This window comes from Leuresthes tenuis, unplaced genomic scaffold (assembly GCF_036924035.1).
Source record: "Leuresthes tenuis unplaced genomic scaffold, fLeuTen1.0.hap1 SCAF_2, whole genome shotgun sequence".
Classification (NCBI taxonomy): Eukaryota; Metazoa; Chordata; class Actinopteri; order Atheriniformes; family Atherinopsidae; genus Leuresthes; species Leuresthes tenuis.
Genome location: NW_027325356.1, coordinates 27,719,223 through 27,732,416, shown reverse-complemented (window position 1 = coordinate 27,732,416; position 13,194 = coordinate 27,719,223). Strand labels below are relative to the sequence as shown.

Genomic DNA, 13,194 nt, shown 5'->3' with positions numbered 1-13,194 from the left:
TTGCTCCAAACAGTAGGGAGAATAACTGAGCAAGGGATGGGGTGAGACACAGAGGTGGGTGGATGAGTGGGAGGGGTGGGGCTGCGGGGTGTATCTTACTGTAAATGATGCCCCCTCTTCATCGAGGAAGAGCAGAAGGAAACCCTGCTCTACTTGACATCAGCTTTCTCCCACACTTTGTCTTCTTGAGAGAAACCATGACTTAAATCTTCCCAAGAAACAGACTCAGCTCTGACATCACTGCTACCACTCTGCCAGTGTAGTGTTTGCATGTGCTTTCTGCATAAATATCCTCAAATTATTACTTCACTATGACTTCTGCTGAGGATATTGTTCTTCTTTTTTGTTGGTTTGTCTGTTGGTAGGATTACACAAAAACTAGAAAATCTATTTACTTGATAGTTGTGAAAATACTGGACCATGACCAAAGAACAACTAGATGACAAACCCACTCCAGCAGCTATAAACTACCTAAAAATTCACCTTTGTTTCTGAAAACTATATATTCTAAAGGTTTTGCCACACAAAAGAGCCTCAAGGTCTTTTCCATGAGGTGTGATTCTGCACCCTCTTCCTCATTCAGTGATGGCAACATATGAATGTCATAATGTAGCCCCTCCCACTAGTTCTGGAGTTCCACAAAGTCTCCAGAGACTGCAAAACTAGCTCTTCTAAGCTAATTTTGTAAAGAAATTTGCTTAGTGTTTTTCAGCCCTTTTAAATGACACCTGCAAACTTGTGTCCTGTCTGATATTTTGATGGGACTCATTAATAATGAAACCAATAACCACCGATAGAATATTGACACAAATAGAATAATGTCCACTTTTGTCATAGTTATCATCTTTGGACAAGAGATAAAGGCTTACACAATCTGTTTTTTTCGCTACTGCAGCAAGAAATGGAACATGTCAGGCCTGCCATCTTCACAACAAGAGCAGAAGACAAGAAGCTTCTCCAGCCAGCTTTGCTAACTTCTCCTTGTAGCTTGCAAGTTTTTAATTCAGCCATACCTCACAGTGCATGCAAATTTGCTCCACATCTTCCCTCTGCCAGAGGTCAGAATCTTCCAATGTAAAACATATGAGTTGTGTGGCTTTACCTCTCTGAGACTGTTGGCGCTGCTCTGTAGATTCAAAGCAGACATCCCCAACCATAGCACTGATATATGATTTTGTTAATGATATCATTTGTAACACATGGAAAACATCTTATGGACATGGTTTCAAACTTGATTTTTAACAGAGGGGACTTTTAATTTATTTTGTCTACATTAAGCAATATAGCTGCTAATATATTAAAGTTGGAGGTGTTTTGTAAATGTTTTTCTTCTTCTCACTAATGAAAACCTAATTACAAAATGTCTTCCTAGGAATGTGTCTTAACATACACATTAAAGCTTTTAGTGGCATGATTTGTGTAAACTTTGCATAGACTTCAAAAACACATTTATGATACAATGAGAGCTTTCAATAAACCTGACATTTTGAGATTCTCAACATCATGATTACAGGGTAAATGCACAATGTGTGCTGATTATATCAGCCAGATAAATATAAAAAAGGAAAAATAACAATTTTTGGTATTGATCTTATCGACTAATTTTCCCCAACATATTTATTTGTTCTACCATTTATAGCCTTTATTTATGCAATGAAGTCAATTGAGAGCAAACTCTCTCTTAATGACTCAGTAAGAACACAAGACAGAAAAAGCACAATAGCATTAAATTAATCAGAGCATCTATAACTCAGAATACCTAAAACAGCGCAGAATGAATCTAAAGCATAAACGTGATAAGAAGAAGTTTAAGTCTAACAACATTCAATTAAAGCACATGCATCTAGTCTTTGAATAAATGATATCTAATTTCAAAGGTTTTCCGACCTGATTCTACTTACAAGGACCACTGAAGATAAAAAAAATATTTTTCAAGCTCAGTATTGATGAGGCGGCTCAGATGGAAGAAAATTTATTTTTGGAACTTACAATGTTAAATTGGTTTATATTTAAGTAGAGATGTGAGAAAACCATTTACAAAGAAGATCTTTACAGATTAATAAAATGATATGCTCTTTCCTTTTACTTGAAACTATTGTAAGCCCATTTTATTGGACACATTATGAAGAGTTCTAAAACATTTCCTTTTATGGACCTGAGAGCAAAACTATATACAGCATCAAAAGATGTGGCAGAATACTGCAAATAAACCATATCACCTTAATCAGGGATGGATACACAAGAAAAATGCCAGTTTAGCTTGTAATGATTTTGCCAGCTTGTTGATATATTTTTTTTAGTTTAGCTTATAATTTATCTAATATACCAAAAGGACCAGTGTTCTTCTAGTGAAACCAAATAATGGCATCATGTCATGGCATGTTGTGTACTGTATGGATATAGAAAAAATACTACCCTAATATTAAACTTTCTTTTCAAAGACTAACTGCACGGTGGTGTGGTGGTTAGCACCGTCACCTCACAGCGAGAGGGTTCTGCCTGGGTTCTCTCTGGGTTCCCCGGCTTCCTCCCACCGTCCAAAAACATGCATGTTAGGTTAATTGGTGTCTCTAAAATTGTTCTTAGGAGTGAGTGTGAGTGTGTATGTGGTTGTTTGTCTCATTTGTCGCTGTGTGGCCCTGTGATGGACTGGCGACCTGTCCAGGGTGTATCCCACCTCTCGCCCGATGACTGCTGGGATCGGCTCCAGGCCCCCGTGACCCGACAGATGGATTAAGCGGGTATAGAAAATGGATGGATGGATGGTCATTGATGTAGATAAATCTTAAATATATATTCAAAATTTTTTTGAATATATATGTATTTTGTGACCTTCTGTATCTGCCACTATTTGAAGCTTCATATTTATGTACCAACATGAGAGCGCCATCTTTTCCTTGATCTTATGGAAAGAAAATGAAAATCTTAGTACTGGTGAAAGAATTTATGATTGATCTCCTCAGCAAACAGATAAGGCTGCATTAAAAGCCTGTATCTGCCTCATGATAGAAGTTTATTAGTGTCAAAGACAGTGTCTGCCTTCCTCCTCACTCCTAACCACTGTGCACTCCTGCACTCAATGTTTCACCCTCATTTTAGCTCCCACCCAGGTCATGCTCATGTTGCAGAGGTTGATCTCAGCTATGCTATGAGAGCACGGATTGAGGCTCCAAGATGATGAGGGAGAGGCCGTCTTACTGTCAAAACAACCACTCCAATCTACAGCAGACCCTTCTACCCTCTGCTTCTCCCCCAGGCTCTCTCATTCCCCAACTTGAAACCTTTTATGCTGTGAGCCCTTGTCTCCTCTGTCAACATCCCTCAATTCATATAAATGCCATTTGCAGAAAGATATCTGTTAGTATCTTAAAATGAGTCCAATGTGAGATCTATTTAAGTTCTCATTTACATTTTACGTTTACAAAACACTCTTACCAGAGTCACTATGATTATGATAAGGCCATTTTAAGGAACACAGGAATGTGGACTCAAATAATACTTCAGTAACAAGATAAAAGTAATGTAAGAAAGGACAAGAACTGATGAATTAATGAAATGCTTTTTTATTGAGAAACTGAGAAAAGAGCAGAGAGAAGGGATATTGAGTACAGAAGGCTCAGGGGACGCCGACCATGATTACTCCAAATCAACGTTATGAAGGACTTGATTAAAAGATATTCAGAGAAGAGTGGAAAAATGTACCTTTCCAACAACTCCGTTAAAGCAACACTAGAGAAGCTTGTGAACCCTTTTTAATGCACATTTCTGGGCACAAAACTGCCTCGGAGCGCCTGGGAGCTGAGATACCTCAGTTCACGACTTTGGTCTCTAGCCAACCACCACACCATTTTGCTTTATGGTCGCTTGACATTTTTGTGAGCTTTTGATGGCTTCTTTGTGGACTCTTCAACATGACAACACATTCTTGTGTACAACTTTACATGAGCAGGACTCCCACAGAGATTTGTTTTATGACAGCAGTGTTAAATCCCACAACTGTAGGTGGAGCCAAAGTGCAAAAGAAATTACCAAATTCTCCAATGATACTTAAAAGGTTCTGGTCTTTCCTTTGTGAGTAGAGACAAAGTACATGATTGAAGAGGCTGTTTTAAAACTAAAACTAAAACTTGATGAGGTCCAATCATGAAAGGAAAAGGCATTTGCCCGAGACAGTCCTTTGTTAAATCCACAGTTTTGACATAAATCCCAAATAAATCTTATATGACACATACTGCACAGACGTTATTGTTTCTGTTGATGAATTATCAAGTAAAATAGATAATTCATAGTCAGGATATATTTGTAATTTTCCATGATAGCAGTTGCTCAATCAATAAAGTGAGTGTTTGGATTCTATCAATATAACATGCAGTCAACTGCATACAAATTCCCAAAATATTTGTATTCAGAAGTACAGGCATTCACATAAAACCATACAATAAAGCACCTGTTTAGGTGAAAATTGATGCAGGAAATTTCAGGTTTGTAAAAGGGTTGAAATAATAAAGCTGAAATGGGGCAGCAGCTGTTGAGAGTTCACTTACCTCAGGGTTCGCATTTAGGACGACTGACTGTGAGAGAGCTTCATCAGCCCAAACAGGACATAACAGTAAAAGTAAAAGTGATTTGTAAAGACTGTTTCGGAAAAGAGCAAACCTGCAGGGGTTCACACTGGTTGAACTCTGGATGCTGCCTGACTGTATGCTGTCTTGAGGCGGACTAAGATTCCTGGCAGTCTGCTCAGGACTAAACACGATCTTGTCAGCAGTGATGGAGAAGCCTTGCAGAGGGCAGAATTTCATAAAGAAAAAGCAGTGCAGTATTGTTTAGACTAAAAATGAGTGGTGGGCAGACGCCCAAGTGTCAGCAAGGCTACAGGAGATTTCATACCTCAACCTGAGTGCCAGAGGGTGGAAAAGGAAAGTTGGGGAAGTCAAGCTGATGTGCTGCCCTATGTTCCAGATGAAATGCTATGAGGTGCCCATCGCAGCAGCTGAGGCAGGTCACTGCAATCTTTTTGCCAAGGAGGTGAAAAAATGGACCAAAAAGTATAAACAGCACAAATGTGTGGATCAACAAAAACGGAAAATTTTGTTTTAATCTTTCTCTTGGTCAAAGCTGTTGAATTTAGCTTACATCAACACAAAACTGAAGTGTAAGTTGGGGCTGGGTTTGAATGTGTGGGAGGAGAAGATGGATAAAGAAGAGAAGAGAAACCACGCTGACAGGGAAAACCTGTATAAGCGCATATAGTGTGAAGTTGATGCTGCTGGATTTGGAGTGATAACAAACTTCAGAGAAGAAACAAGCTGAGTCTTTATTTGCAGGGTGTGGCAGAAGACATGAGGCAGTGTGTGTGAAAACTATCACTGCGCTGGACAAAATTCCTCAAATCACAGTATGCAAACAGTAAGTATTTGCAGGACATTCCATATAAAGGAGAATAAAACCTTTGTGAAATTTCTTATTCACTGGGCTAAAAACTGGCACATTGTGAACTGAAGCATGTGTTATATTGGAGCTCAAACAACTGGAACTCAAAAAATATTAAGGCGAATCTCTGACTCACATCATTTGTGAACAAAACAAGATGACTTGAGCAATAGTTCTCCAGGCTTTCTGAAGTTTTTATTTGGACATTGGCTACTTTTTCACTTATTTTCAGTGCAGTTTCGTGCCTGACCATTTTCAGAAGTGTTTTCTATTTAAGATGATTAAGACTGAGCAAGTAAAAATTCTAGCATAAAAAGACATTGAACTCTGTTGTGTCTAAACATAAGAGACAATTGAGCAAAAAGACCCGGTTTGACCCGGTCTGACCACGCAGCTTGTTACCAGCAGCCAGTCACAAAGACATGCATCTATTGCATAATCTATTGCTATTTCTTTAGTTGACATAATGAAATAATGCTAACACAGTCTAACAGACATGAAATAGTATTTATGCACCAACAAGATGATTTCCAAAGAGCTATTAGCTGAAATCTTTCAGGAAACTGGATGAGTGGAGGACAAAAGAAGAAGTGGTAGGACTAAAAAAACATCTATTGCAGATAAACAGTATCTGAAAGTAATGTCCTCAAAAAATAGCAAAAATTCCAGCAAAGATCTGACACGGGACTAAAGAGATGAATCTGGACCTTAAGTTGATCCATCTACTGTTCACTGAAGCTTCATCAGAAATGGCCTCTCAATAGAAGGGTGGCTCTCAAGATGCCATTATTAAGGAAAGAGGTATGCCAAATGACACAAGAACAAGACACAATAACTGGACTGAAAGTCAGTGGCAACAGGTCTTATGGAGTGATGAATCCTTCCCAGAGCCCGGACCAGTGTGGGATCATCTTGGCAGCCATCATCCAAAGAAGAGCTTTGGACAGTCCCTCAAGAAGCCTGGAGAACTATTCCTGAAGACTACTTGAAGAAAGTAGAAAGTTTGTCTAAGAAGATTCTGGTTGTGTTGAAGGATCAAGGTGTACATACAAAATATTGACTTTCAACAATTGCACAAACTCTGTTTTTGCCCTATATACTGTATTTCCATTTCTGGTAGGACATGTTTCAGTGACTCATTGCAAATATTTTCTGTTTTCCTTGCAATAAATAAAGAAGTGAGAGGTGGCTCAAGACTTTTGCACAGAACAGCACTGTAAGTTGCAGAGATAGTGGTTTACAGCAATATCCACTGTTACTTTGTCTTTTAGTTCAAGATAAAGAACTGAAAAAGGGAATCCAAACAAGGTAACCTTTACTTTTGTCTGTTTCTGAGTTATAATTAATTTATAAGTTGTTGCACTTAAATTAATTCTCAGTCATGAGAATACCATGAAATCAAATCTACTGTTTTGTGACTTTTACCACATTTAAATACCAAACAGGTACAGTAGAGCCTAGTTAAAGATGCAGAAATAAAGTAAAATATTCTTTATCAAACTCTGAAAGTGATTTATGAGTGGCTTTGCCTTTCTGGCTTGACCACAACATTTCTGTGACAGTTCAAGTTCAGGGCTTTAAGTGCGTTTTTGAGCGCAGGCTTTTGTATCGCGAGAGCAGCACACAAAAGAAAAAAAAAGTTTTGGGGAAAGTTGAGCTGAGCAGGGATGAGGAAAGAGTTCTGCAGAGAGGGAGAGACACTGTGAGTGTTGCCATTCTCATCCTCTGGAATGCATCAGTTACTCTAACTTATCTGTGCAAAATCAACACTCAACTGGATGCGCACCAGCAGACTCCAAAAGTTACAATGCGCATCTATTTATAGCAACTCAGCGAAAGGTTTGAGTGACTTTTACTCTTCTCCGCAGTTTTGCTTCCAAACGTTTATTCAGCTGTACCTGCAAGTAAAAGAGAAGCGGTCCTCAGTCGGGTCCCAGGCGAATCTCCTACTCGGGAGACAAGGTAAAGTAGCGAGTCACATACATTTTTTTTTACGCAGCGTTCTTCTGCGACTGTCAACTAAAGTATTTTCTAACTTAATAGGACGTCTCAATCCAAGTAATTAAAAGCAGGGGAGTTTTCATTCTGTGCGCGCTATTTCTCTTACCGTTTTTTTAATAAAGTTTTCTTCTTTTTTTTTCATCATTGTTTTTCAGCTTTGACTCCAGACTGCAGAGCTCCGTCGGGGCTGGGAAACTAGTGAAGATTTTAATTCTACCGAGCACTAGGGGTGTACACATGAGAGTGGATATGCTGGACAGTAAGCGTGGAGGACGGCTGCTGCAGTTGGCCGTGGCTCTGTTGGCCTTGTTGTCGCTCTTTGTCGGTCTTGGAGCCGCTGCAGAGGTGGTGGAGACTGGGGCCAGCGAGGTAGTGACCAAGCAGACCGACTCCAGAGCAAGCAGGGCAAAGAGGAGAGGAGGAACGGACGTCCTCAGAGGGTAATGTGGCAATGATTATTATTGCTTGTCCAAACCTTTTTCTTTTCATTTCTTTGCTTTTTTTTCTTTTCTCTTCTTTTGCATTAAATGTTTCCCTCCACATTTTTCAATCTAAAAGAGCACCTTTTAACTATCTTGGTATTGCAGCAGGTGTATTTGCTTTTATGGCCCTTCAGAAACTCTGAAGGTCAAAAACCTGTGTGTGTGTACGTATGTGTGTGTGTGTGTGTGTCTTATTAAGACGGACTGAGACCCGTGAATGACATTGTGTGTGATGGGAAGTTTGGAGCAAAGTTTAGTAATTAAATACTGGCAAGAATACCACATTCCTGCAGACTGCAATAATAAATTACATCCAAACAAAGGAGGCCATTGGTCTTGTGTGGCTGTAGCAGAGGGGGAGAGAAAGAGACTAACAGCCTAATCCTCGGTTTAGCCAAATACACCACACCCCAGTTGTGGATAAATCACATCTGCAGCTGTACACAGTGGGTCACTGCTGGAGAGGTTGAGTGTGTGAAAGAGAGAAAAGAAAGACAGACAGATGGAAAGCTGGGAAGAAAAGAAAGAATGTCTGTGTCCAGTGATGACAGCAAACAGCTGATGAAGGTCATAGACAGCTCAATGAGCATTCTCCAGAGGCATTTTTATTTGACATGCTTTATGTTAATCTATCGCAGCATCTGGGTTCTGAGGCAGGAAGTGCACACAGACTACATACTGTGTCACGCTGACTTACCACTGTTTCAAACACCCAAGTGGCTTCATTATTCACCTCATGGATCTGTTCTGAGTTACACTGTACAGTGCATACACTGACCTCTGGATCAGTGTATACCCGTGGGTGATCACTAGTTCACATATGTAGACTTGTTTCGGACCTGTAGGTGTCAGGATGGCTCAGGTGTTGGCTCTCATGTCAGGTCAAATATTTCTTACAGGTGTATAACATTTATTGAAACATACAGAGAGACGCCATGTCCAGTTGGAAGTGTCTGCCAGTGAGATGTTTGCAAACATCAGACATCATAACATAGTCACTGGTTCCAGTGGGTTACAAGAGAACTTTGGAATGGATTTATTAAAAAAATTCAGTGCTTGAGTTTCTGCAGTGGTCCCTATTCAGAAATAAAAAAGAATGGAAAATCTCTCCAGTTTAACTGCTCATGTGGTCACAAGCAAAAACAGCCTGAGAACCTCTGGCAAAGAAGATGACAAATGTTGTACTGTAAAGCTGTTGCACAAGATGTTCGGGCTTTTGGGGGGCTGAGAAAACATGATTTTAGCATTTTGAGTGGGTCTGTGTGTTTTTCGAACACAAGAAAATGTCACTAAGATTTCACTAAAGTAGAGTTTTGGTGTTGAAGTGACCTTGAGAAATGTGCCATTATTCCTGCTGCTGATGAGGTGCGTTGCAAAGTGGGCCAAGTAAATTTATCACCCAACTATGATCTATTCATCAGTGGAGAGTGACTGAGGGTCAAAGGCTGTTTGTTATATTGACTTTAAAGTAATTTAAATGGATATTTGGTCTTTTTGAGGTTTTGTTATGAAAAGTACATCATACAAGTAGTTATTGTCTTACCTGTACTTGACAGCTGCCAGAGGGCTCTCAGTTTGAGAGCTAAGCTAACCGCTACTCCCAATGGGGTCATAGAAGCAAATCTTCGCTGTCTAAAACAACTCAAACCAAAACATTTTTATTGTGGTTTGAACAAACACTGGCTATAGGGAATTTTACACTGCAGTTGTTTACATTGTCACTATTTCTCAACTAAAGAACGTCTGTGTTGATTTGCATATTCGCATGTTTGCATGCGCGATAGCTGCCCAGTGACTCAAAAGTCAACCAGTCCTCTCCCAAAGTTTAATATATGAGACTGCATACAAAGACACAGAGCAACACGGATGTTCTTTGGTTTAGACAATGTTGACAAAATAAACAACCGTCTAATGCAAAAATGTAGCCCCGTACAATTCAGTATATAAGGTGTTGGTAAAAACTGCCATGAAATTTTTGATGTTTGACTTCCATCACCCCATTCTGAGTAGCTGTTACTTTAGCTCCCAGTCAGATTTCCTCTGTGCTTCTCCAAACTGAGAGTGCTCTGACCACTGTTTGCTGCAGGTAAGACAATTTGCCTGTGTTCCTTTGCCTTTTTTAAAAATTCACATTTCAATGTATTCATCAGAAAAGGTGAATGGAAATTGTCAAATCTAAAAGACTACTGTTTGTGACTATAAGAATTTTTGTGCTCTCCACTCTCGAGGTGGAATTTCCCCGGTTCAAAGAAGAGTTGATGTGCATTAGGGGAGCATAGAAATAACTTTCTGAATCTCGCCTGACCTGGCAAAGATTAAAATAACGAGACTGACCGGCTGTTTCCGGTATAAGTCGGAACGCAGTAAACTCTTGCGTGAAATATTGGTGTCTTCCAAGATATAATGTCCCAGATATTCCCAGAGAGAAATGCAATTCCCAAAATAGAAATCCCTGTATTTTATTCTTGTGAAAGTCCACTGCAGTATTTGTTGTACTTTTGTACCGGAGGTTTGTTACCAGTTAGTTTGCCATGGTGGTGGTGACGGTAGAGGCTACGCAGCCTAGTTTTCCTTTACAAATCAGTCATGTGTGTGATTCACAATTATTTTATGCAGCTTTTCAAAGGATTGCTTCAGATATGCTCCAGTAGTGGATGGAAGCTCAACTACTGACTGCTCAGAAGTACTGGACTTCACACCCCACAAAAAAAGTTCCTTTAAGGCAAACCGATAGTGTACATAAATATAATGCAATGATTGATTTGAACTGTGTGATGTGAACTTTGACCTTTTGATGCTGCATCTTCCACAGACCGAATGTGTGTGGCTCCAGGAACAATGCTTATTGCTGCCCAGGCTGGAAGACTCTTACTGGAGGAAACCAGTGCATTGTTCGTGAGTATCAGCTCCATTATGCTCCTGTCACCATTTATGCTTAAAGTTATGTTTTCGGGACAGGAAAAACTGAGTCCAGTCCCAGATCTATAATTGGAGCCATTCGCTCACGTTTATTGAAATGTTGTTCTTTGTTGGGAAATAAATCAACAGAAGTGCAGCTCATGTACACCAGGAATAATGATAACAGTCCGTACATTCAGAGGGCAGCTCAGATGGATTGCTGGATTATAATCCAGCATGTGTTGTTCTTTTATGGTAATCATTAGATAATTGTAATAACAAAAACATAAAACAAACATAACAAAATGTTAGTAATCTTGTAAACTTGCTGGGTGAGATTTGTCTGGGCGTAACTGGCCTGTTTGTTTAGTAACACAATATTTGCTGTTCACATTATTTGTTGAAATAGTACAGTAAATCTGAAGAATCGGGAGTGTTTGTGCAAAGCAGAAAACTCTACTGAAGGAGATGAAAACTGACTCATTTACATATTTGTAACGCCCTGAATATGAAACGAGAACACTCAGACTGCATCACCCACTAAGGTCAATGCTGAGAGATTTTATGAAACAGCAGAAAACAGCAATCCAACATACTTCTACCTTGGCTTTGCTGTGGTGGAATAATGAGGGAAAATTATGAAGTTGCATCTAAGCCATTTTACGTCAAGAGGGGATCATTTTTCAGAAAATAAACTTCTTAATATGAATTCTGATCAGATGAGTTTCTCAGGGATTAGATCAATGCCAGTGGTTTGGTATAGGAGTTTTTTTTTGCTTTACAAAGACAGACTTTTTCTTAATGTGTTCATTATGATTATGCAGTATTGTCATGTATTTTTATTCTCATGCTTAATATTTGCCCCTTTGCCTAAACAAATGGGATTCACTTAAGGGAGTCACTCAGGACTGCAAGCCAAACATTACCATAGATTTGTGTGAAGGTGTTTTGATAACAGTGATGTGAAGCAAGTGTCACGACCAAAAACAAACAAACTGACAATCAATCATGAAGACTGCGCTATTCTGGTAGTGGTTTCTCTCTCAGGTGTACTTTGTATTTACTCTCCCTCAGCAGACAGGAGCGTCTGAGAAGCTGTAGAGTTGTGTGATTGCACTCCGGCTGGCCGGATGCCGTCGCAGCTCTAATGACATTGTTTAGCAGTGGGGTTCAGGGAGAAGGGGTCAGCGGCTGGACTTTACCTGACGGGAGCAGGGGGCAGTGGACCATGCCAACAACAGTCTGTGGGAAAGAGAACAAATGAGCAAAAACTGACAGTGCCAACTAAACTCCCTGGCACACATTTATAGCAGCTAAGCTCAAAGTTGAAAATAGCTCAGTGCCAGTGCCAAGGGGGCTTCTATAACTTGACTGAGATGAAGGTTAAAAAGAAAATTTGGCTCTTTTTGAAGTTTTTTAAAATATTACAGATTAGGTGTCAGTTTGGGGTTGAGATCATAGCCTGAGTTGCACCATTGAAATTCTTAGCAGAAACTGAAAACCTGCAGTGGACAGGCTGACGAGCAGCAGATGCGTAACATGAATTTTCTCTCACGCAAAATATAGACAACTCCTTGCACAACAGCTTAAGCATTGCACTGTTATTTTGCCTTGTGCCTGACAGAGGACATTTTTATGTTGTTTCACCTGGTGTCATGTTCCCATTTGCAGCAATCTGCAGGAGTTCATGTGGAGATGGTTTCTGCTCCAGACCCAACATGTGCACCTGCCCCAGCGGCCAGATTGCCTCATCCTGCGGATCCAAGTCAGGTCGTTCAGAACCTCCTCTTTTCCAACTCTTTTAAAGCCTGGCATGTTTTTGGTTATATATTGTGCATAGGTTAGGGGTTAGCTGGCATGAAGTCAATAGATAAGCATGATTTATGCAAATAGAAGTGCATGTTGAAACTTTTTTTTTTGGAGAGCTTGGCCCAATCCCAACTCCTGTCTTTATGTTTTTGATTAAATAACTCTAATCTTTGGAAAAACATTACACTATGTGACAAGCCGTGACAGATGATTGATAACAGAAAACATTCAATCGTGCCATCAAATTTTCTCTATCGAATACAAATGAAAGAGAATGTAAATGGTTCCTATTCTTTAGGTTTAAAAGGTTTTGTGCCTTAACTTCTTTTCTCTTTAGTTTTTCCTCCACCCCTTAACGAGTAATGAACACTAACTAGCATGATACAAAACGATACTAGGCCAAAGAATCTCCTGAAAACATCCTTTGAAACTGTCCCAAGATTGTTGCAACTGGTGTATGTTGCAATCACGTTTTTGCAAACAGCGGCCAGTCTTGTGGGTTGTGTGTGTGTCAACTGTGTGTATGTGTGTGCTTTCTGGAAGATGTCCACAGTCAACATCTCCTCCATGT

The 13,194-nt window shown here is 39.8% G+C and overlaps 1 protein-coding gene across 1 annotated transcript in view; it reads left to right on the top strand.

Annotated features, from left to right (window-relative positions):
* The first annotated feature begins 7,097 nt into the window (after positions 1-7,097).
* Positions 7,098-13,194, top strand: part of fbn1 (fibrillin 1) — a 72,052-nt gene continuing 65,955 nt past the window's right edge. Inside the window, exons 1-4 of the mRNA XM_072380916.1 lie at positions 7,098-7,395; positions 7,590-7,874; positions 10,729-10,811; positions 12,486-12,584. Of these exons, the coding sequence (XP_072237017.1) occupies positions 7,672-7,874; positions 10,729-10,811; positions 12,486-12,584 (385 nt within the window). The 5' untranslated portion in view covers positions 7,098-7,395; positions 7,590-7,671. The remainder of the gene's footprint in view (positions 7,396-7,589; positions 7,875-10,728; positions 10,812-12,485; positions 12,585-13,194) is intronic.